Source organism: Telopea speciosissima, chromosome 4, assembly GCF_018873765.1.
Source record: "Telopea speciosissima isolate NSW1024214 ecotype Mountain lineage chromosome 4, Tspe_v1, whole genome shotgun sequence".
In the NCBI taxonomy this organism is placed as follows: Eukaryota; Viridiplantae; Streptophyta; class Magnoliopsida; order Proteales; family Proteaceae; genus Telopea; species Telopea speciosissima.
Window position 1 is genome coordinate 7,102,174 of NC_057919.1, and position 25,715 is coordinate 7,127,888.

Below are 25,715 nucleotides of genomic sequence, written 5' to 3' on the forward strand. Positions count from 1 at the left end.
TTATCAATTGATTTTAACGTTGTTAGTCCTAACGAAATGGAGACATGTGTTAATTTTTAAGAACCTCAAGGGGCATGTAGAATTTCCCAAAATTGAGGGGTATTTTTGTAATTATGTGATACCTCAGAGGACGTACATGAACCCCCCCTCCCCCCCCCCCCCCCCCCCCAAAAAAAAAAAAAATGAACCAAACCAACAAAATGAAATAACCTACTAATGGGATTTGATGATTGTATTTGATTTCTTTTGTAAGAAACTCATGCAAGATGCCTCACTAAAATATTAACATATTATGTCTGAAAAAAATAGGGACCTATTTTTGGATGACTCAAGTAGGTAGGAGACCTAATTGGCCTAAATATCTATCATGTAACATATTCGATGAGGTTGAAAAATTTTGTAGCCCAATAATCCCCAAGGCCCCATTGTTCAGACTTCATCTAGTTTCAACCCAAACAACGAAGAATGTATCCACGCAACAAAAATTCATTGATGTTGATGCCCTACGCATGCTCTCATTGACCCCTACGTTGGTGCAAGGACTATGTGACCAAGCAATGATATCTTGCCCCTTTTTCTTTTAAATGGTGGAATGGGGCCACTTAGACATATTTAATAGTTGGAGTTACCATATCATCCATCTACCCCTCCGCTTCAGAAATAAAAAATCCATTAATATTGATGCCCTACACATGCTATCATTGGCCTCCGCATTGGTGCAAGGGCCACTTGACAAGGCAACGATCTCTTGCCTTTTTTTAAATGATGGAATGGAAAGAAGGCAAAACATTCTGAACGTAAGAATACGGATTAATAATACTAAATTGGTAGCTATGATTTTCTAATTGGACCACCTAGAAAAGAATATCTAGGTGACACACCTATGTCCTACAAGTTGTTAAGTTGGATGATCCTGAAATTTGATGGAGTTTCAATCCAAATCACTCCTTAGACATTTAATAGTTAGAATTACCATATCATCCATACATATGAGACATGGCATTTTTAAGTGTGCCATGGTGGCATTTTTAACTTATGGATTGAACGGTTATGATAATGGGAGATTACATTTCAGGTGGGACCCATTCGAATTTGTGGGTCCCCAGTCTTTTACAATGAGGCCATATTCAAGATAATATATACTCAGAGAAGATCCTGAGATCATAGTGTTTGATCTTTCACAATAATCAAACCCCTAATCCACCCTAGCAAATGAAGTTGCCAGATTGCCTTGTTCCAAATGGTTGCAATCGGATTTGGTGCTATCTCATGCTGCAATTGGTATCATCGTCATCATCATCAACAACAACGTAACTTGTATTGATGAAAATAATGAAATACCCAGAAAGATTTGTCCCTGAAACGGTGCATGCTTGGTTGTGGGGTTCATTGTTAGCAGAAACACTTTGAGACACCAGAAGAAGTATCAAGCCACAAACCACATGAAGAAGGTTGACCAACGGGTAAGTGAAAGCGAAGCTAATCCATAGGCCCATAGCTGAATAACAGAACATTCTCTTTCACCAGCACCAAATAATTGAGTTATTGTTCCTGTCAATTTCATAAAAGCTCAAATTACAACCAAGGAAGAAGATGATTTAAAATTTAGCCTATGTTTGGAAGGCCAAAAAAAAAAAAAAAACCCCCCAAAAAGAAAAGAAAAAAAGATAATATAATGAGACAAAAGTAACGATGACAATAATAATTAGTTTGCCTTTAACCAAGGCATGTGTTTTTAAACATGAAATCATCTGATTCTTGACCAACAGTTTTTGACAAAACAACACCAAGCTCTGTATCTTTTGAAAGTTACCAAATGAAAGGATGTAGGTTACTATCATGATTTAGAATTTTAATATTTGAGTTAGATCATTATCATTCATTTAGTATTTTAAAAAACGACAAGCACTGAGCTTCATTAAATCAACAGTTATGATCATAGAAATTATTCATTTGAACCTTCATGATAGGATTGAATCATTGATTGCATAATCGGATGCTTCTGGTGATCTAATCATAGATCAAATATTACCATCATGTTTATCATGATTTCATGATCAATATCAAAGGCCAAAAAATTCTGAACTATGAGATTGAATGGCATACTTTTGATTAGAATCGTTTAGAAGCTTTTGAGGGTTTTATCTTAGATCAGACTATACCATTATGATTGCCATGATTTAAAATGCTAGATGAATGGTCATGATTCAAATCAACTGTTTAAATAAGCCAAAACATGATGGCTGAATCATGTCATTCCAATTGAAATCTTTCATAAGCTTTTGATGATTTTGAAAATGCTAAATGAATGACTATGATCCAGTTTGAAAGTTTAAAAATGTTAAAACCTGATGGTTGAATTGTATCCTTTCAGTTGGTATTATTCAAAAGATGTAGAAGGTCCGGGTAGTTTATCATTTCGTCATCAGTTTAACATAACACCATTTGTGCTCAAGCACCCTAAACGTCAAGTTTTGAACGTTAGTAACCCTGCCCCTAGTAAACCCTAATGTTAGGAACAGCAAGTGAAGTTTCCTTTTTTCTTTTCATAGAACACTTTAATAGTAGATTAGTAGTACGTTCTGATGTTCAGTTGCTATCTTGTTGTGTGTTATTAAATTGCAATATGCATGTTTGGTCAGCTACCTTTGGAGTTCCTAGTACAGAAACCTAGGATCTTTATCCCCTCAATTTTCCTGCCATTCAATTTCCTCAATTCCATCTAATAGGGGGTGGAAATGACCACCCTACCCCCTGCCCAAACACACTGCCCGGAGTGGGGTCCACCTCCCTCTATTAGAGGGAATTGAGGAAATTGACGGGCAGGCAAATTGAGGTGATATTTCTAATGTTATTGTTAAGATATGTACTGCAAATTAGGTACATTACTGGTAAGTGGATGTCATGATAATGGAGATTGTCCTTATCATATTGTGAGTTAGTTTAGTTAGTAGTTGAGTTTTAGGTTAAGTCTAGTTTGAGTCTTACTTTATTTCCTAGTGTAACTATACTTTTGACTCTTAATACAATTCCTACTTAAGAGTCTGTTTACTTTCCTATAAATAGAACAGAGCATCACCACGATAGACTAAGTTGAATCTATCGTGGTTCAGCAATTCTCCTCTCCTTCTCCCATCTTTCTCTCCTCTCTCTTCTACTCTGCACAATACTAAAAGTCTGACCCTTGCTTCTTAAGCCATAAAAAAGATTTAATATGATTGTGGAATCCTACAATCCCATCCTGAGTCACTCTAAATGATCAGAAATCCGAGGTGCACGTGGAGCACCAAATTTACTAAAAGGGCGTACCCATTGCATGAGGCTCCCGCCACTGCGGGGTCTGGGGAGGGTCATAATGTACGCAGCCTTACCCCTGCTTTCGCAATGAGGCTGTTTCCAGACTGGAACTCCAGTGGTCACAAGGGAGCAACCTTGCTGTTGCACCAAGGCCTGCCCTCTGGAGCCCCAAATTTACTGATCCTAAGAAAAGATTTGGACTGTTCCTCTCCCTCCACCTCCTAAAAAAAAGAGAGGGAAAGAGAAAAGAAGAAGAAGAGAACTGAACTAAGCTGACAATGGACTTTAATCAGAAAGGCCTATCACACAGAATGAGGCAAAGATGGCAAAAGAAGATGAAGCACACGAGATTTGGCAGCTTGGATGATAATAAATTTGCATACCTATGTTCATTGCTGGCGGGACTGCAAATTGAAGATGAAGAATGAACATATACAATGGATCTGGGTGCACCAGGCCAAAATGCAATGCCCCTTTAATGATGAGGATGCCCAACAGAGGGAGTGCAATATAACGAACTGCTATAATCCCAACGATAAGGGACACTTGAATATCTGACCCTTTTAAACCTGAATAACAATATAAGCGTCAGAAAAGACTTAATTTAACAGAGTTGGACAAAGATTCACCAAGAACCTATCTCCCATAATATCCACAGAAAGTTCAATATCAAAATCAGTTACAACCTCGAAGAAGGTTTCCTCCCATTATCAATGTAATAGTTGGGATGGCTCCCTCACTGCAAACCAAAATGAGAATGAAATGAATAACAACGATCTCTGACTTAAACAGTTGCACACATTTGTGTCATCCAAGTTACAGATGACAAAACATGGAATCAGATTGTGTGAGCAATGAATACAAGTGGCCTGTGTAGGTGATGTCATACAGTGTGAAATATATGCTACCTTCTCAGATAGAACATAGCACCAAAACCATTCAATAAGTTTTAGTCATTCATTCAAGAATAAGAGTATAACCCTGAAAAGGTGCTTGAGTGGTTTGAAAAGCCAACCATTACATGATTATAAACATCAGGATCTCCAGGTTGTATAGCTGTTCAACCACCATCCATTTCAGGGTTACATGTACTTAATGTCCTCTAAGTCTAGAACAATTAATGGACTAGCCATCTACCAAGTATAGCATTAAGGGGAATAAAATCTGTAGTTCCTCAACAGACATTACACACTTGCCATTGAAAACTTCATTGAAGGATTGTTTAGTAGTTTGAAAAGAAGCAAAATGAGCCACAGTTTGAAATTAGGATTTCCCTTATAAATAAGAGCAATAGAGTTTGAACTCAAGACACCATTTATGGTATACGTTGAGAGAGCTTTATGAACTTCTAGAGAACATTGTTTCTATAACATGCAACCATGGGTAAGAATATACACTACCCCAAAATGAATAATATCTCCCTCACTTCATGTAGTGAATTGTCTGACATGATTGGACAAGACACAGAAATATGTAGTTTGCCTTGTCAGGGTCTGGATAGATTTTCAGATACCATCTATCTAAGAGTTTGGCATCCATGAAATGGACTTGACAAGGTGATAGGTTGGTGATGTGCATAGTTTAGCATTAAGGGCACAAAATGTAAGGTGTCTAGTATCGTTATTGGGCAGCGTATCGCCATATCGGAAAGCTGATTTTGAGAAACATATCAGAGAGACCCTAATCAACATTAGATACGTTTTGATACACATGCATATTCTTATGATACATGCAAAACAAGTTTTTGAAGCATTGTGCACCATAAATAAGCAACAAATAATGATATCAAGAATACTAATAAATAATAGAAAAAATTAAAAAAATGTGAAAAAAGAAACATCTACTTGCATATTAAGATACTGGTTTAAAGTAACCCTTAAAGGTCCAAACCAAGCAAGTAATATGCAAGTATAAACACACTACTAAGTATTAAAAGAGCATCCCAATGCACAAGGCTCCCGCTACTCTAGGGTCTGGGAGGGGCAAATGTACGCAGCCTTACCCCCTGCTTCGCAAGAGAGGTTGTTTCCAAGTTTTGAACCCGCAACCAACAGGTTGCAATAGCACAACTTTTACTGTTGCGCCAAGGCTTGCCTACTAATAAACATACTATTACGTATTAAGTAACATAAATTAAGTATATACACATTAACATACTACTACTCCATTAGTAACATATTAAACAAACCTGAAATAGATTATGCAACTATTAATAGTAAATAATTAGCAACAAAGGTAATTATATATTATAGACCACAAATCATTCAAGATGATCTAAATCTAGGTTAGTTTTCTAGTTTAGATGTAATACTTGGCAAAACAAGCAAGAAAAACTAGAATTCAAACAAAAAAAAATTACATACTTCAACCCCTGATTTGATATTTGATCTCCACTTTGATGAGCTTTAATGCAGATTTTTGCTTGACTAATCAATCCTCCAATGTCGTTTTTGAGTGCATAGATGGAATCCACGCAAAAAAAATTCAGAGTAGGAAGAAGTTTTCTTTCAAAAAACTAGGATTTTTTTGGGTTTTGGTAGCCTGTATATCTAGTGTATCGGTTCATATCGCTTCATATCGCTCCATATCGGCCCATGTTAGTGCTGTATCGGTACATAAAATTTTTATGCATCAGTTTTGTATTGTATTAACATGGCCAAATCTCTATATATCAGCTGTATTGATCCGCATCATATCGAAACTTGATACCATGAGAAAATCTATGGCACTAAGATTTGGAGGGGGGGAATTTATGCCGATTTCAAACTTAGGCTAAACAAATATGATCTTAGAGTTTAAGCTTGAGTAATCTAAAGTTAAAGAAATATGTAAGGCATGAGTTTTCAGTAGGTTGTATATACCCCAGCAAATAAGCTGAATCTTCAATGACACGAAGAGGAGCACTTTCACCAATCATTAGCCTTCGGATTTGAGGGACTACTCCAACAAAAAACCCAACCATCTAAAATGAATAAATAAAGAAGTTTAGTCAGTGGATCATTCCTGAAGATGTTCTTACTTGCATACTCTTTCATCCAGGATAAAATCTTGTTTAAAAAATTCTCTACATACACCATGAGTGAGCAGAATGAGTAGAAAGGAGGAATCTAAGTAAGTCTGAAGTCAAAGTGTTTCTATTCAAAAAATAAAGCCAAAAAGTTAATATCCCAGTAAAATGACAAATGTCCCTAAAGGTACTTTTTGCTTGCATATTATCTGCTGTTGTTGTTTAATTAGGAAGAAATGTGATGTCTGTACCTATAAATTGGATATGGTACTTCCTGAAAAGGGGAATTTCCCAAGCTTTCTTCCCCAAGGTTTTACACCTGGAACAAATACAGTACATCACATTTCCGCCTATACTACACCAATGGATAGCTAGAATCATCCAATCAGGCCAACTTTGAACCAGAAGACCTCTTAGGTGGTAACAAAGTGGTTCCCTACCTCATGCATCTTACATGTATAAGTTGACTGGATTCTATATTTAGAGTAATCAAACTCTGATTAAAAAAAATACAACTAGCTACAGAAAGAAAAAAAATGTTAAACATGATGAGAAACATACCACTGCAATGGTTGAAGGTGCAAATAATGACTTCAAGTTGATCTTTTCAGAAAACTTCTGTAAATATTGTCTAAACTTAACTAAAATTGGAACCTGTCATAAAACATGAAAAATAATCAAAGTCAATATCTCTCCCAACCTTGGCATGATTGATCATAAGAAAGCAGAGATAATGGCTTCAAATGTAATACCGGAAACTAGAGTGGAAATGTGCATATCAGTATTAAACACCAGGAGTTATCATTGCATTTATCCAGTCGCTAACAACCCATATCGAACTTCTCGTGTCAATATTCTCTCCAAGAAATAGAGTATACTGATGCTTGACTGGGTTTTCAATGGACTGTTACAGTTGCCTTTTGGAAATCCAAATTCTATGTTTTCTAAATCTAGTGCTCCTTGGATTAATTATTAGTGGAAATTATCAGAAACATAGAAAGATGGGTTGTGTTAATAATATAGTATGGATCTAGAAAATATCTATATCTTTCTTATTCTAAAATATTCATATGCACACTGTCCTCTTATGTTCCTAAGTCAACTTCTTCAATCTTCATCCACCATGTAAGATTCTACTTCCTCCACAACCCAAACCTCTCAACAGATTGATTTTATTTTGCATATTTGGCTAGATTTGCATCTTAGGAGTATTTTAGGAATTTCACCTTATATTTTATCTAATTTATTAAAATTTATTTTTATGGTTTTTTCATGATTTTTTCGGATAGAATCATGTATATTTAGGGTGATTTTGCATTAAAATAATTTTCTACATGTATATTTTATGTATTTAGGGTTGATTTTTGCATATAGGGGTAGTTTGATAAATTTTAGCCTTAAAATTTTCTTGTGAATTTTCAGAATTATTTTATGAGGTCTTTAGGCATTATTAGGGTTTGCATGATACATATTTGGATTTTATTTAATTTTTCATGTATTCTAGAATTTTGAGCATTAGTGAAGTATTTTCGTAATCTCACCTGTTTGTGTAAATCCAAATTTTAGTTATTTGTATGTTCTGTTTTAGTAACATTATTGTCAGAGTAGGATAGTTGCATGCAAGCCATGCATTCATGTGATAATAGTATTTTAAATTTCTCCTTCTAGCATGCTTAGGAATATTTTATGTATCATATGTAAATGCAATGGGCGTAAATAAGCAAATGTTTGTGGCTCAAGTTTTAGTCTTTTATTATTCTGTTTTACTGATAAACAGTAGCCTACAGTATTAGCCTATTGGCATTTAATTTATCGTAGTTTATTTAGTTGGTTTTATATGAGTATGTATACTAATTTTGTTTTGTAGTACATGCACACAAGTAATTGGTCTTCATTTCCTTTTTTATTGTATTTTTCCCTGTGTTCTATTTCTGTTAGATTATTTCCATAAATTACATCATGATACATAGTCATTGAAGAATATTTATTATCTTATAAAAATACTAAATAAATGGGAAGACCGGGCTGCTTAATACCTTCCCTGGTCCACACAACCTGCCTCGAACCCAATCTTACAGACGGACCGGTTCAAATGAAATCATGAGTTTTTACTGTGGGTCCTAGACCTTAATCAAGATGACGACAACTCCCTATTCCTTCTCTCCCTAGAGGAAGACTCCCTTGAGGACAAATCACTGTTCTCACTCTCACACCTCTAAAATTAGAAGGTGACTTCTGAAACATAACTTTTAAGGACACAATTGATTTTGACTTCCATTTTCTTTTATTCATTTATCATTTCTTCCTAATTATTTTTCTGTTCTGTATTATTTATAGGTATTAAATTGCCAAGTGATGAAGAAGCATGATGAGGTTGATTCTGGCCATCTATCAGGTAGGGACCCTATTGATTAATCACATGTTTGGTGTACTATCCTCAGATCCATGGCTTACCATAATTTATCATAATTTTTCTTAATACCAGCCATTAAATTTCAAATTTTGAGTTCAAATGTGTCCAAAGAAGAAGGTTTTGTTTTACCAAACGGCATTGCACTACTGGCTGACATTAAGCATGAAGAGAGGGTGTCATCGCCTAAATATGAAGTGCATGTGGGATGCCAACTACGTGGAAACACATCAGACTCATTGGTCACCTAGATTGCTCCGGGATGCAAACCTGCTACCCAAGTACATAGGTAAACAAAAAAATTAATTTACACTTGTCACACATTTTGAAACCTACCTTGTTAATAAGAAGGATCAATCTAGATTGATAAAGATTGATCCTTCTTGTTATCACACTCCCTCCCAAGGTGGGATGCTCCTTGAGTCAACATGGATACAAACATCAGCAGAAGGACAGGAAAGAAAGAAATAAAAGGGAAAACAGGGGGGGGGGGGGGGGGGAGGGAAAATCATTGTAATAATGATAAAGCAGGAAATAACCTGTGGTGTAGCCTCTGATGAAGTGCATGGCAGTGCAAAATGGTCTGCTCGGATCTCCAATCCTGGTAAATCCTTCGAAAGTAGTGGCTCTGCGCAACTCCCGTTGAGTACCTTCGAAGGTTCTTCTAAAGAGCTACTTGTGGAGTCATCAAGCCCTTTGGTGGACTTACTTGAAGACACCCGTACAATATTGTACACATACGACCACAAATAAACAGCCCCAATCTGAATTATCACAATAAGAACCAAAACACAAGATGAAATGAGTTTGCCAAAATTCAACAGCTGAAAGAAATACTAAGTTTTTCTGGACGCACACAAATTTAATCATCAGTCCATATGATTTATATAATTATATAAACATTTGATATACATAATAACAATGAAATGTTCAAATGTCTTCTGTTATGGATCTATATATATATTTTTAAACCTGCGTTTTACCTGGGACCCGGGCCAGCCCCTAAAGTTTTATTGATAATCCGAGAAAATAATAAAGAATACATGGGGGGGGACATACCACCTTACCCTAACCCATAGAGCCAACACACTCAAGTCCTTACTGTCACTCCTTCCCCCAACACAGGGAAACAAGACATAAGTGCTATTTCCTGAGAATCGGCAGTCCAGCCTTGTCCTCTCGAAGAATATCCTAGAGCATCCCAGAAGGGAGACAGCCCCGATGGAAGGTGTTAGATGACTCAGAGTCGCAAGCAAGGTTTGCCAAACAATCAGCCGCCCTATTGCTTTCTCGAAACGCAAAGGTCACACAAGCCCGGGCATAAGAAACCAGCTCCAGCATCTCCCGGAGCCAATACCATCCCTTCCACAAGGAACACCTTTTTTGGTTAACCATTCTGACTATGGACTCGGAGTCCGAGTTAACCACCATGCCGCAAATACCTAAGCCCTGGTAGAGAGCCAGACCATCCCTTAATGCTCTGAGCTCAGCTATCCAGTTAGTACAGGCACCATAGAAATTTGAAAAGGCCGCCAGGGCGGCACCATTCGAGTCCCTGACGACCCCTCCACCCCCTCCAAAGCCCTGATTGCCCCGACAAGCACCATCCACATTGAGTTTTTTACCGAATTGAAGGGAGGACACCAATAAACTGGCAAAGGGCGTGCCAGTTTAGGTGTAGGGGAAGAGCCCAAAACATTGTAAAATCAACCTGTCTCTTACAGACCCCAACCTTCCAACCCTGGGGGGTAGCTAAACCTCCTTAACCCAGGTTTTGATGAGCTCCACTATTGAACCAGCATGCGGCACCTTTCCCCGTGCCTCCTAGAGTTTCTACTTCCAGAGCTCCCACAAGATCAGCGCAAGCAAGATTCCAGTGATATAAGAACTAAGGCTTTTGCCACTCGCTGCACCCTGCCAAAGAGCGAACCTGCCTCTGACATCCTGAGAGGGAACGGTAGCAATGTCAAAAAGACGAGAGAAGTAACCCCACACCTTGGAAGCTGTACCACCCGACACCAGACAGTGATCAGTAGTCTCCCTCCGGGCACTCTCGCAGTAGCTGCATTTCAAGGCCAGGGGAATTCCCACCAACATTAAAGAATCATCTGTGGGGATACTTCCATTAAGGAGCTGCCAAGAAAAGAATGGATTGAAGGCCATCTTCAAGGGAACAGCTTGGTTCCAATCCACTTCGCATAAGGGATCACAGGAGAAGCACTCCTCACCTCGTTCCAAGCCGACCTAGTAGTGAAACAACCATCACTAGCAGGGGTCCATGCCAAAACATCACATCTATCTGAGAGGGCAAAATTACCCAAAGTAATGCTCTCCTTGATAGCCGTCGAATCAATGAGAGCTAGAATGTCGGACCTCCAAGCACCATCCTCCCCCATAGCATCCTTGACCCGCAAATCTAGGTCCACTAGCAGCCCGTTGTCAACCTGGTCAATCAGTGGACCAGCGCCAGACCAGTCATCCAGCTAGAAGGAAATATTACCATCTCCAAGCAACCACCTAGACTTCTCCAGTAAGAAGCCTTTAAAAGCCACTGTGCTACGCCAAGATTTTGAGCCGACACCATACGACCCCGCTAGGGCAACATGGACGGTTCTGAAGAATTTTGCCATGAAAAAATCGCTCCACAGGGAGCGCTCTGAGAGGACCCTCCAAAGGCCCTTAAGCCTGAGCGAGAGACCGACGTCCTCCAGCCGCCTAACCCCCAGCCCCCCTTCATCAAGAGGTCTACAGATCTTCCACCACCTCACCTAGTGCCTGCGTTTTCCCCATGCCAAGCTGCCCCACAGTAAATTTGCAAAGATTCCATATAACCTTCGAAGGACTGCCTTATGGATCTATATGCATATGAGCATTGGTGGGTATCTAGAAAGAGGAGAAAGTAAGAAATTACATAATTTTGGTTTTTGATGTGACAGACATGAGTTCTCTCTCCTTGATCCTAATAAAATGCATTGTCCCAACTATGAAATGAACAGCAAATCAGCCATCTTTAAGCTTGTCGTTGCCCAATGGTCACATTGCTTAATTGTCTGCTCACAAAGTTATAGGTAAAGAAATACACTTCAATGGCTACAAAATTAGGACCAGAGGTTAGAGTCAGCTGATGCATCAAAGGTTCAAACTATCTAATTGGTAAGAATATGCAGGTTATGCCCATCCAAAGGGAGTCCAACCAAATGAACAACTAGTCAATGCAGAGGATAACTTGTTAATTGTATAAAGGGAGAGGATGACAAAAGATTTTGAGATCTCAACAATAAACATTTTCTATATCTTTACCAAGGATAGTACAAATTATAGAACACATTAATCAATAAATAGTTACAGATGGGAAAGGTTTAATAAATATTAATGTAACTTATTATGGCCAAAGATTATCTGTTTGGTGCTGTCAGGACTTAGAACCTATAATTACAGGGCTTTTGGCCATACATAGAGACCATTCTTATTTCGTGGCTTTTGGCAGATCAAGACCACTCTTATTTCGGGGGTCATCTACATTAGCCACATATACAATTCTCTTGTCAATGCCAGTCACAATGGCCCATCAATATTCTAATTTTTACCCAAAGCAAAATAAGAAACTAGAAAGACTCAAATATTACAAAATTAGGGGGAAAAATAAAATACAAACTAATGCACCATTAAAACATTAGGTAAACTAGAATCATTTTCTAGAATTATTAAAGAAAGAACTAGAGCTTTTTCTTGTATGATTTCCTACTAAGTACTTCCTTTCAGAATACAAATCAGATTGTTCACTCTTTTACACTCATCTGAGCAATTTTGACACTGGAAACCTTTCAGAGTTGCAATATCAAAACACACAAGTTAGTTGACCTCCCTATATTTCATTAGCATACATTTATCATCTCTAATCAATTTTTTGGAAATTTAAATCCCAGAAAGCTATTTCTAAGAAACGTAAGAAATCTACCGCCATAGAAAGTGAAGAATAAGACAGTCCATATGTACTGCAGACATCAGGAGCTCCAAATGGGCTGCCTTTCTCTCTACAGACTGCTGGGATGATGATGATAAGAATAAACCCCATATTTCCTGTTTCAATCAGGAGGGCAAAAGATGAGGTGGCGCACAATGCAGTAATCCAACCGTAAAAATTTTCATAATGACTGGCAGCATGACATGTCCTCCCTACACAGTTCGCCATTCACATAGCAGACATTGGGTGGTTGCAGTGCTAAACTTCAAGATTATCTAGCCCCGACATCAAGCTAAAAATTAGGACACAGTAGTGAATTGAATTGAGGACGCCTTAGATTGTACATGAACACTGGCAGCAATGGACATTATATAAATAAAATCAAATTCTTCTTTTTAATCATGTTCCAAGGAACTCAACATTGGATTAAATCACCTAGTGAGTCTACAGATTTATTAGACAAATTTAAGGTGTCAATGTCATACAAATAATTACCTGCAGCACAGCAACCCAAGATAAGGCCCCTTAGATGCGAAGGAGGTCTAGTGATTTGAATAAGCATCCATCCAAGTGCTGAACCAATGAGAAATGTAATAAAAATATTTAAAGGCATAAACCACCTACACATTACCAAAACATTATCAGAGAGAGAGAGAGAGAGAGTAACTTGTATGGATATTGAAACAGGATTATAAGAAACTCACAACTTGATCATGGTTTCATATGTTATTGTTTTGGCAAGGTTGGAGGCTACAAGTGCTGGACCAAATACGACGAACACAACCTGTTCACAAGGAAAGTTAAGTAGCTTTCAAGTAAGAAGAATCAATTCAATTTTAGAAGTGGAAATATTAGAAAACAAAAGATCGTCACACAAATCTTTCACTCTGACACTGCAAAAGACCATGTAGGTTTCTCCAACATTGGCCCAATAATCCCTGCTGTACATCTTCTCTCTTCTAATCAAATTCAAACAGCTCGGGAATATAATTGATACTTCACAAACTTGCATACATAGCTTGAACAACAACAGAAACAACTCATAAGCCTTATCAACATTAGTTTTGTGGCCAGTTCTGAAATTGCATGTTGCAAAAGAAACAATGGACGATAATGTTGATCAGCCCAGTTCGAAGGGCTCACTGAGTTAACCAAATCCCAGCAGAGGTTATTCTGAAATGGAAGATGGGTTGCAGCATTATGGGGTTCGTCTTTGTTTGGCATAAGAAATGGAACCACCAAAGGGTACATGGCTTCAGCAGCTGGGGCCTGAGATTTCTTTATGCAGTTCTGTTCTATGCTTCACTAGTCCATAGTTCATTCTATTCTCACCAAATTGTAGAAGCTAAAAACAGTATTCAGAGAATATTTAGATCTAATTGTCCTTGTTTAATCGGTGATGAGAATTAAGAGCCAAAGGTTGTGTCACAGACAGACTAACAGACAGAGAGGGGAGAGGGAGAGAATGAAGTCCTGGAATTCCAAACTAGATGCAGCAAGCGTGTCAGTAGACCAAGGAAGTTTATTACCTGGTTGAAAAATCCATGGACAAATCAAGTCGATATCTTATCTTAATCACTCAAGAAAACATCAACCATGCACACACAACCATGCGCACATGATATGAGAGAGAGAGAGAGAGGCGCATTACAAGATGCAGTTCCAAGAGGTGGTCCACCGCTTGTATGATCTTGATTAGTCTATAGATTAACAATATGTGAGACCATAAATAACATAGGAAGGGATAAGAAAGACAATCGCTATACCCCCCAAGTTTCTTTTAGGGGAAAAAATTAGTTGCAGTAGATACCCCCCATGACCCATGTTATAGAAAAAACTGCAAACTTTGAGAAACAAATATTGAAAGACAAGAACTTGTTAGTTATACAACCAAACTATCAATTAACAGTAGAATTATTGATTGATTAGGTCCAACCTTGTAAAAACTACAAAAATAAGATGCATAAACTCAGAACTCACTCTATTAATATGCTTCCTTGCATCCTCTCCCAAAATATCAATACGGTCCAATGCGAGAAAGGACCCAACAGCCGTAACTAAAAGGACCTTCAGCACTGGATTTGATGCCACAATGAAGAGATTCAGAATCCCCATGCTGAGAATTCCTCACAAATCTCTAGTGTTTTCTCTGTCAATTCCTATCCAAGGAAACTAATAGAATAAGTTTCTTACCATGGACAATCTAATTAAAATCCCAAAAAGCATGCAACATGAATATTCCAGCTAGGAAGAGAATACCCTTAATTTCTTTGAGAAAAGTTAATAATTTACGATTAAAGGGTTGAGAGAAGAAGAAGCATAACTATTAGAGTTCCTGATAAACTGAGTGGCAGCATGAGAAGAACAACATTGCACCTTCAATCTTCAGAGAGGAAAAATATATAATTTGATAGCTCAACTCCCTCCCAAACAAAACTTATATTGTAATTTACGAAACAGAGGAGGTTGTCTTTAGATAGAAGGCCACCACCCCCTTCATTTTCAATTAAAGTTAACTAGAGTTCAGTCTTAAAAGATCTAAAACTGAGTGTCACTGTATCAGAAATTACTTTTAAAAGATCTAAAACTGAAGAAACACTTCCAACCCCTGACTCTCAGTAATTTTTAAAAATTGAAACACATGTTTCAGCAATCCAACCGGGACTTCTCATTTGGGGAAATTATCAGCACCAACCCCTGAGCCCTGAGGTATGCCATTATTTTAGAGCATCCACACTAAGTATGGAAATATCAACCGTTACCCAGATTTTAATGGGGTTAACCTATTTAAAAATCAATTTACTAAATTACCCTCTACACTTAAACATGAAAATGACAACTCTCACCCTTGTTTTCAAATAACTCACCATTTAACGCCATGGGTATAGACTGTCCCGTGACATGTACACTCACTACTCTCCATAGTAGCATTTTACAGAATCCACCATTAAAATAAAAACTCGAAGAAGTATAAAAGCAAAGCCAAAACAAGGAGATCATGCTGTGACAATATTGTTAATTAGTCATAAATTACATCAAAGAATGACGAATTAACAAATCAATCACATCAAATTGTGATAATCTTCTCTTAATTTATCCCCCATCGCCAATCCCCTCTTATCCATCTCCCCAAAAATCAGTTTAGCTTCCTCAAACTTTCTCCTCTTCATCAAATACTTCCCCAGATGCCCAAAATTCTGAGCATCCAACGCCTTATCCCTCCCTGCAACGCTCAACACGAACTCCACCGCCTGTGCAAAATACTCCAACCTCACCAACCCATTAATAACATGAGCATGCGTCGAATACAAAGCAGGTACACCTTCCTCTTCCATTCTCCTCAACACCGCCAAGCCTCCTTCAATCCTCCCTGTCTTACATGCCCCAAGCACCATCGCATCGTAAGTTCTCGAATCCGCTTCAATCTTCTCCTCCCGAATCTCCGTCAAAACTCCAACCGCAGCCGAAAGATCTCCCTTGACGCAGTACGCCGTAAGGAGGTAGTTGTAGGAGGTGACGTCCGGGGAGATCCCAGTCTCTCTCATTAGAGATAAGACGCGATAGGCTTCTTCCATTTTCTTCTTCCTCGTGAGGGCGCTGAGGATTGGGTGAAAAGTGCAGGCATTGATGCCGTGACTGCTGTTAATCATCACCTCGACGACACGTAGAGATCTCTGGATTTGATTCAATTTGCAGAGACGGGCAATGAGGGCATCGAAGGCGCCTTTGCGGGCGAAGCCTTTGTCGAGATTGGAAATTGTTTCGATGAGGGTGTCGAGGATTGAAAGGTCGTCATCGTAGTTGGTGATGAAATTGAAGGTGTTGCCGGTGTTGAAGCATCCGTCTTTGTTACGCTTGTTGAGGAGGTGGTGAAGGGTCTTGAAATCTCGGGCACGGCCGGCTTCAGCGACGAGGTCGTCGTAGTAGGTGGAGTTGGGTTGATCTAGGTAGGGGTATCGGGCCTTTTCGATGGTGGGTGTGCAGAAGAAACGAGAGGTGATGCAAAGGAGAGAAGGGGAAGACGAGACCTTCATCTTCCCATGGGTTTTACAGAGGAGAATTCTCGCTAACATAGATCTCTCTGCAACTGCTCTGTTTCTTTTGTGAAGCAAAACCCTAGAATCGATTGAGGAGGAAAGAGGAGGATATTGGGTAGGGTAGAATAGGTAGTTAAGGTCATTTTAAGGGCAATATTGTCTTTAAAAGAAAATTAAACTGCTGATATCACTATTTAACAGTACTTCACTAACGGTAGGGGTCCGGTTGATATTTCCATACTCAGTGTGGATACTTTAGTCAATTTGGATTTTCTACTGTCAAGCTGCAGGGCAGGACCTTACTGCAAGGCACAGCAAGACGCTAAATGATCGCCTTACCCTGCTTGGGCAAGGCTTTTGGGCAGGAGTAAGGCGATCGTTCCCCGCCTTGCTGTGTCTTGGCACATAAGGTCCTACCAGGCGGGTTTGATAATTGGCCCAAAAATAAAATAAAAAGAAAAAAGTGAGCTCTTCACTTCAATTCCCTTGCAAAATCCTTCCCTTCTAAGAAAGGATTCAAAACTGAAAATGTACTTTAAAGTTAATCAAAACAAATTAATGTAAATAAAGATTTTCAAGAAACAATTAGGAGAGTAAAAGACAAAAAAAATACCAAGTAGCTCAATTAGCTTTCTATATATGCCTCTTCTCTGCACCAAGCCAACAACCTACTAGCTCGGAGTGGTGTGGGGAGACAGAGTTCAACTTCTTCCACGCAGACCTTGAGATGGCCGGGTTTACCTAAGCCCAGATGAGATTCACCGCACGAGTAAAGCTTCGTAAGATCATATATATATATATATATATATATATAGCCATTACTTCATTAATTAATTAGACGACACAAGCAATTAAGGGAGGAAAAATCTCTATCGCAATGTCGCAGATTTATTTATAAAGTTGTCGTGTTGTCTGTAATGACAATTGACGAAACGCTAGCTAGCGGCGAGTTGCTTGCAGGAACAACAAAGGCTCAAGAACAACTGCAACTCTTGTCACCTTGTGGCTCTTTATTGGGCTTCTGCCATTAAAGAAGAGAAGAGTAGTTGAGTGACAGCTTACTGTTCCGTCGCCACTCGCCAAGTCGCAGTCTCGCTATCTGAATCACTGGAGTCTGGATGGATGGATGGTGGATTTTATAATTCAATCTTTTATGAACGATCATCCAAATTTGAAACTGTGGATATCTCATATTGCATAATAGGGTCCAATCTTGCATCCTAGTTTCGCTATTTTCGTCTACAGAAATTGATATTTTCATGTTAAATTATTGAGATAGCCCTACACCAATGTGGGGGCCAATGATAACGTACATAAGGGCATCAACCTGTATGTGATTTTTTATTTCACTAGTGCAGGCCAATAATTGCATGCACTTCTAAATCTAGGTATAGGATCCATGTGACCAAACAATTTTCTTTTTTCCCTATAATATATGAAGTACTAAGAGTTGTGGTTTCCATTCTCCAAGTTTGGAATTTAGTGTGGGCTTTTTTTTTTTTTAGAATAGGTACTAGTAAGGAGATTCAAACTCGAGACCTCCTGGTGAGCATGGGCATGAAACGCACCACAGCTCACCAACTGCACTTAGCAGATGTTGGTAAGTTTAGGATTTAGTTGGTGGGGTATTTTTAAACGAATGCATAATGGCATATTCAATGATTTAATGGACTTCTAGTCAATGACATATTTTCTTTAACTAATGTATCTAATCTGCATCATCATTCTCACATTGTTCAATTTTGGTCTGCCAAATTTCCTTTTTAAACCTTACTTTTGTGTGTTTTTTTTTTTCTAATAAATTTAAATCCTGTCATTTCACTCTATATTTGAAAAATATGCATGACAATGACAGTTTTTGATAATGTTATAATGATAAACCACTTTCAAATTATTTTTTAGGGTTGACGTTTTGTGGGGGAGTGTGGCCCTTACGTGCGCACAATTTGGCATCATGGGAGGTAGGGCGATAATTTCCCCCCCCCCTTTGTGTATGGCATGGGTTGTACACTTTATTCTCCCCACAAAGAACTTTTCTCCTATTTTTAAAAACTCTATTTTACATTTTTACCCTTGACTTTTGGGAACAACATCACAAAGGGACAATCAAAATAAGGTGTCAAATTCGAATATGATACTAGTTTTTAAAATTCCATTGAATCAGATACGGATATGTCATTCGGTAAATGAATTTAGATTCGGATAGTAGTAAATCCATGCCGAATCCAATCCATTTACATCCTTAATCTTATCCATATTAGCCTAGTGTACGTATGAGAGTTCATAACAATAGTCTAATTTAAGTTTAGTAACCATTAAAATAATCCTAAAACATTAGCATTTCCATATTTAAGTTCAATCTTATTAACATGTTACATGAACCATATCCAGCTACCAAAAACCAAAAACCAAAAAAAAACCATAGCCCACCATTGTATCATTTAAATTCAATACATATATAGTAGCATGGTTTAGACTAAGTCCAAACCCTATCAGCATGCTTTTTTTTTTTTTTTGGGTGGAAAAGTAATAGCCTATCAGCATGCTTTAATAGCTTAGAATCATGCATTTTATTAATTTTTTCTAATCTAATAGCATGCTAAAATACCCCAAAATAGAATCATTTTATCATATAAAATCCTAACCCAAAGTGCATAATCATTAGGGTTAAGTATTTTGGAAAGCAGGGGAGATATGCATAAATATCCAAAATTTAGGGGTGAATCTGTAATCAGGCCGTGCCTTGGAGAGGTAAATGTAAATTTCCTAAAAAATAAACAAAATACTTGAAATTTAAGTTTAATGCACAAAAATACATAAATCAAAGAGATCAAAAGAGTCTAACCTACACTTGGGGTAGGCACTTCAAGTGGCAACCCTTCAAGCAACCGAGTTAGCCCAAATGCACTACATTTAAGAATTCAATTATCCACCCAACACTTAAAAGGATAAAAAGACACCACTACCCCATGGCCTATGTTTTTAGGGTTGGATTCTTAAGTGTGGTGCGCTACACTTGAGAGGATGAAAATGGAAAAAAAATCCTCCAATTCCCCCATGATGCAGTGCGGTGCCGTTTGGGATGGAGATGTCATCACCTGGTAGGCACGACTTCCAACGGTGTTCAAGCTTGAGAAGAAAGGAAAAAAAAAACTTGGGTGGTGCAGCTCGGACCGTTGGATGTCGCATCTGCTAGGTGTTGCCATCTCCACCCCGAACTGCATCCCACTATGGAAAATTACCGTCTCCAATTATCTACCCCTCCATTTCCTTCAATTCCTCTAATAGGGGGGGAGTGGACCCCACCTGGGCAGTGTGTTTGGGTGGTCATTTTTGGACCTTTATCCGCTACTGCGCCGCATGATGGCACAACAGCGGATAAAAATTCGTCATTTCCACCCCGTATTAGAGGAATTGGAGGAAATGGAGAGGCAAATAATTGGAGACGATAAGGATTCCCCCCCCCCCCCGCGTCGAACTTGAGGACTTAACTCCTCTCTAGTTCCTTGCCCGGTCAGGTTCGTAGGTTCCTGTCATAGGGAGGGCGGAAATGACAACCTCACCCCTGCCCAAACATACTGCCCAGGTGGGGTGAGATCGTCATTTCCGTCCTCCCTATGAGAGGAACCTACAAACCTGACCGGGCAAAGAACCTGAGAGGAGAAAAATTCCCCAACTACACCATAGATGAATTGGAGAGGATTTTAATCCGATGAAAATCCATCAAATACACAAAATCTGGGGTGTCCATTAATTACCATCTTTGTCTGGTGGTGTAATTAATTTCTATTTAATTTGAGGTGTGACTTGTGAGTAGGAGGAGCAAACGGATCGAGTTTGCTCTCTAAACGCAAGTGTGTTTTTTGATGGAAACCGCGAGTGTGTGTTGTTGTCTAACACCGATGTTCATTAGTTCATAGACACGACAAGAAGATAGGGAGAAGAAAATGGAGATGAGAAATACAGGGACGGCAAAGAAGGCGAGGACGAACCACCACCATACGCATAATATTGCAGCAGCAGGTAAGGATGATGATGAATCATCTCCTCTTCCTCCCTCGGAACATTATTTTTGACATTTTGTCTAGATTTCCCATACAATCTCTCCTCCGATGCTTGAGCGTCTGCAAGCTCTGGTCTAGCTTTCGACATGATTCTTATTTCATCAACCTTCACCTGTATAAATCGATGATGCATCGAAAACCCAGTCTTGTTCTTAGACTCTCATCATTAATAGATCCACCGGATGATAATCAGATCATGAATAGCCTACTTATGGTGACCCCTGCAGTTGCTGGAGAAGGGAGTAGTAGTAGTAGTGATGAGTATTACTGGAAAGCCACACACATACCATTGGGTTTTGAGCTGAAAGGGGGTCACCTTGATATTGTGGGTTCTTGCAATGGCTTTCTCTGCATAGCGGCAAGGGAGGGTTTGGGTCCCATCTATCTCTGTAATCCCATTACAAGAGAGAGTATGACTCTACCCAAATCACATCTTATTTTACCCCAAACCATCTCCTACTCAACTCCAATAAGTAGTGTTGGTTTTGGTTTCGACAGCTTAACAAATAAATATAAAGTGGTTCGAGTCTTTGAATTATTTAATTTTGTAGATATTAAGAATGAAGATGAGAATGGCAACAAGGTTGGAATAAGATATTGTGAGATAATTACAGTGGGTGAAGAAGAAAGTAGTAGTAGTTCATGGAGAAAGTTAGAGTTCCCAAGATCAGTACAAGATCAACATGACTATGGAAGAAAGCAATTGGGATATGTACTAAAACAATATGAAACACATCCGGTGCTTTTGGATGGAACCCTGTATTGGCTCATTAAAAAAATTTCTAATTACTCCAACAATGAATACATTCTTGCTTTAGATATTGACAGTGAGAAGTTTTGGACAATTGATTGTTATCATCCTAGAAAGTCTAGAGAAAGAGAGACTTTAATTCAGATGGATGGATCTCTTGCCATAATTGATTATGCCTACACAAGTCCATGCTGGTATATGGATATATGGTTACTTGATCAGGGTAGCAGCAAGACCACAGGGTTCTCATTTACTTTAACTTCTTACGATATGTCAGGATTAGTCCACTGGGGAGATTATTTCTCAGTTATGGCTAAACATGGCCAAGATACATTCTTGCTAAGGATATGGAAGAACTCGAAGTTTGTGAAAGAAATTCGTAAAGTTGAGTCCTCCCTTATTCTCTACTCTCCGGTGAAGAAGAAGAAGCAAAAGTATTTATCTGTTCAAGCAGGACCTTGGAAAACTGATAGGTTGCTTACAAATTGGATAGTGCCAACCCTCAAATCTCTCAAGGACCTGCTGATAGATGGTTAACTTGACTCTCTTTAAGTATAATTTGTTCTTTGTTATATTGACATATTGTTTTTGAGTACTTCTTCTATTGTGTTTCATGTCATGTGTTTGCATTAGCAATGGAATGCTTGAGATTCTTATGTGTTAATTTGTCACAGATTTTGTTTATGTGGGATCTTAATTCTTCTCCCCCACACCAACCTGTGAGCTTGCTCACAGTTGTTGCCTATATGTAGATGTGCTTTCATTATGGAGAATTATTTTCACTATTGAGATTTTTATGTTTCATATATTTTTTTTCTTTTGTGTTGCTTCTAAGCTTCTTTCACAGTTTAGTCTCTCTTGCAAAATTAGAATATTGTCTGTAACGTCATTTAAATACATTTTAAATACTCTTGGTCCAGGTTATACACTCATAATTATGTGTTGGATTCAGATGTCTCATTATTGATTATGGTTACGATAATACTATCAACTCATTGATACACTCAAGTTTTCTTCCATCAACATTTGTAGGAAATATATGTTTGGTAGTGATCCTTGGGTCTGGGCTAACAGACAGGTACAGTTCTCTGATCCCAATAATACAGCAGGGCTAAACACCGTGTTCCAAATGGTTGCAGTCAGATTCTGTGCCATCTCATGGTGCAATTAGTAGCATCATCAACTTAACTTGTATTTGATGAAATGCCGCTAATGAATTAACCCTGAAACATTGCATGCTTGGTTGTAGGGTTTCTTGTTAGTAGAAACACTTGACACACCAAAAGAGGCAGTATTAAGCCACAAACCACATAAAGAAGGTTGCCCAAAGGGTAAGTGAAACCGAAGCTAATCCATAGCCCCATAGCAGAATAACAGAACATTCTCTCTCACCAGCATCAAATTATTGGGTTATTGTTCCTGTCAATTTCATGAAAAGTTCAAATCAGAACTGAGGAAGAACATGATTTAAAATTTAATGACACCTTATTTCCCTCTCTTCACAACTCCCATGTCAAACACTATCCTAGCCAGATGTATTTAGACACTAAATCATCTGATTTTTTACCAACAGTTTCGATCAAATGCTTATAGACACACCTGAATGTAGCTTTTTCAGGAAGGACAATACTGATATATCCGATTCACAAAATCATGTGTCAATCAATCCCTTATTCTTTCATTACTTTTTTGGATGGTTTTTTTTTTTTTTTTTGGGGGGGGGGGGGGGGGGTTGGAAATTACACCTGAAATTCCTAACATTAAGGAAGACCATTATCAAATGTTGTGCCTCAACCTGGATACTGTTAGTTAAGTGACATGGAACATTGGTTTTTTCAAAAATAACACAGTAAGTTCATGACAAAACAACTCCAAGCTTTACATCTTTTGAAAGTTATTTGAAAGGATGTAGTTTAATCATCATATTTTAGAATTTAACTCTTTGAGTTGGATCATAGTGATTTATTTAACATTATAAATCATGGCAACCACTGAGCTTCACTAGATCAATGATTATTATCATTTGAAATCATTCATGTGAACCTTCATGACATGATTAAAACATTGATTGCATGATCAGATGCTTATGATGATCTCATATCATGATTTCATGATCAAAATCGAAAGCTGAAAAATTCAAAACTATGAGATTGAATGGAATCCTTTTGATTAGAATCTTTTAGAAGCTTTTGATGGTCATATCTTAGATCAGGCCATACCATCATGTTCACCATGATTTAAAAGCTAGATGAATATGAACATGATCCAATCTATTGTTTAATAGGCTAAAACATGATCATTGAATCATATGCTTCCAATTGGAATATTTCATAAAATTTTGATGGTTTGATCTTAAATTAAATTGTGCCATCATGTTTGGCAGGATTAAAAGTGCTAAATTAATGATCATGAGCCAATTCAAAAGTTTGAAAATGTGAAACATGATGATTGAATTGCATCCTTTGAATTGGTATCATTCAAAAGACAGAGAAAGTTTGGGTAGGTTGGTCATTTCACCATCAGTTTGGAGTAACACCATTTATGCTCAAGCACCCCAAATGTCGAGTTTTGAATGTTAAGTAACCCCTGCCCCAATTAACCCCTAATGTTTTCATACAACAGTTCAATAGTAGTATTTTCTGGTGTTCAATTACTATTTAGTGACAGAAAACTGGATTTAAAGAGCATGCTGCGACTTCCAAATGAGCTTCCTGCTGTGTGTGTTATCAAATTGCAATATGCATGTTTGGTCGGTCCTGCCTTTGGAGTTCCCAGTACAGAACCGATCTAATTATGATTGTGGACCTTTTGCTTCCGAAAAAAACATTTAATCTGATCGTGGCCGGAATAAACACCCCCCCCCCCCCCCCAAAAAAAAAAAAAGAAAAAGAAAAAGAGACTAAGCTGACAATGAACTTCTAGATTTAAATTAGAAAGGCCTTCCCATTTACAGACACAAAACACAGCAAACAAGTCAAAGATAACAAAAGAAGATGAAGCACAATAGAGTCGACATATCTATGTTCATTGCAGGTGGGACTGCAAAGTGAAGATGAAGAATAAACATATACAATGCATCTGGGTGCACCAGGCCAAAATGCAATGCCCCTTTAGTAACGAGGATTCCCAACCGCGGCATTGCAATATAACGAAATACTATGATCTCAACAATAATGGACGCATGAATATCTGACCCTTTTAAACCTGAACCTGAATGACGATGTAAGTGTCAGAAAAGATCTTGCTATAGCCAAGTTGGACAACTATCTTTCTTAATATCCATGGAAAGTTCAATATCAAAACTAGTTATTACCTCTAACTTAATCAGGTGCACAAATATTTGTGACTTCCAACTTACAGATGACAAAACATGGAATCAGATTGGTGTAAGTAATCAGGAGGATGAACCTGAAATGGTGGTGCTGTAGTGGTTTGAAAAGCAAACCATTACATGATTAGAAACATCAGGATCTCTAGCTTGTATTGCTGTTCAACCAGCATTCACTTGAGGGTTGTACTTGTACACAATGTTCTCTAGTCTGGAAGGATTATGGTCAACCATCTACCAAGTATAGCATTGAAGGTCATAGAATCTGTAATTCCTCAATGGACATGAAGTGATGAAACACTTACAATTGAAAACTTCATTGAAAACTGGTTTAATTTTAGTAGTTTGAAAAGAAGCGTAATGAGACAGTTTGAAATTTAGGATTGCATGCCCGTAAATACTAGTAATAGAGATTGAACCCAAGACACCATTTGTGGTGTACATTTAAAAGAATTAGAGAACAGAATTTATATAACAGTAATCAACCATGTGTGAGAGAGAATATAAAATAACCAAAATGAATAATGTCTTCCTTAATGTAGATTCTCCTGTGATAGCTTGAGTTGTCCAACATGATTGGAGAAGATGCAGAAATATGCAGTTTGCCTAGCCAGGTTGTGTATTCATTTCCTCTTTGTTTTTCGGTACCCTCTAGTGAAAAGAAGGAGAGGAGGAAGGTACGTACTCTCCTCTCTTGTTTTTCCAAATCGGCGTCTGGCCTTGTTCTCCAAACTCCAGGAAAACCTTTATAATTCGATGCTAGGTTACTGAAACTGAAATGATGGATTTAAGTAATTTTTTACGGATTTTTGGTGAATTTTGCAGGAAGGAGGAGGAGAAGAAGAAGAAGAAGAAGA

The 25,715-nt window shown here is 38.1% G+C and overlaps 1 protein-coding gene and 1 long non-coding RNA gene across 2 annotated transcripts; one reads left to right on the forward strand and one right to left on the reverse strand.

Annotated features, from left to right (window-relative positions):
* The first annotated feature begins 1,337 nt into the window (after positions 1 to 1,337).
* LOC122657890 lies at positions 1,338 to 23,008 on the forward strand. The gene is made up of 3 exons (XR_006332385.1): positions 1,338 to 1,391; positions 3,796 to 3,800; positions 22,830 to 23,008. It is a non-coding gene; the product is annotated as an uncharacterized LOC122657890 (long non-coding RNA).
* On the reverse strand, positions 1,372 to 14,947 carry LOC122657887 (protein PIN-LIKES 3-like). The gene is made up of 10 exons (XM_043852687.1): positions 14,659 to 14,947; positions 13,383 to 13,462; positions 13,174 to 13,298; positions 12,673 to 12,794; positions 9,254 to 9,478; positions 6,866 to 6,958; positions 6,159 to 6,259; positions 3,984 to 4,036; positions 3,681 to 3,866; positions 1,372 to 1,551 (listed from the first exon to the last, which is right to left on the reverse strand). Exons 1-10 carry the CDS (start codon positions 14,791 to 14,793, stop codon positions 1,427 to 1,429), a joined length of 1,245 nt encoding a protein of 414 aa, XP_043708622.1. The 5' UTR covers positions 14,794 to 14,947; the 3' UTR covers positions 1,372 to 1,426.
* Positions 23,009 to 25,715: the final 2,707 nt, after the last annotated feature.

Excerpts from the sequence above, each read along its gene's own strand:
- LOC122657887 (XM_043852687.1), bottom strand. The coding sequence starts at position 14,793 with ATGGGGATTCTGAATCTCTTCATTGTGGCATCAAATCCAGTGCTGAAG. Across the intron at positions 12,795-13,173 it reads CTTGGGTTGCTGTGCTGCAG|GAAATATGGGGTTTATTCTT; the intron begins GTAATTATTTGT and ends TGATTGAAACAG. Across the intron at positions 1,552-3,680 it reads CCCGCCAGCAATGAACATAG|GAACAATAACTCAATTATTT; the intron begins GTATGCAAATTT and ends TGAAATTGACAG.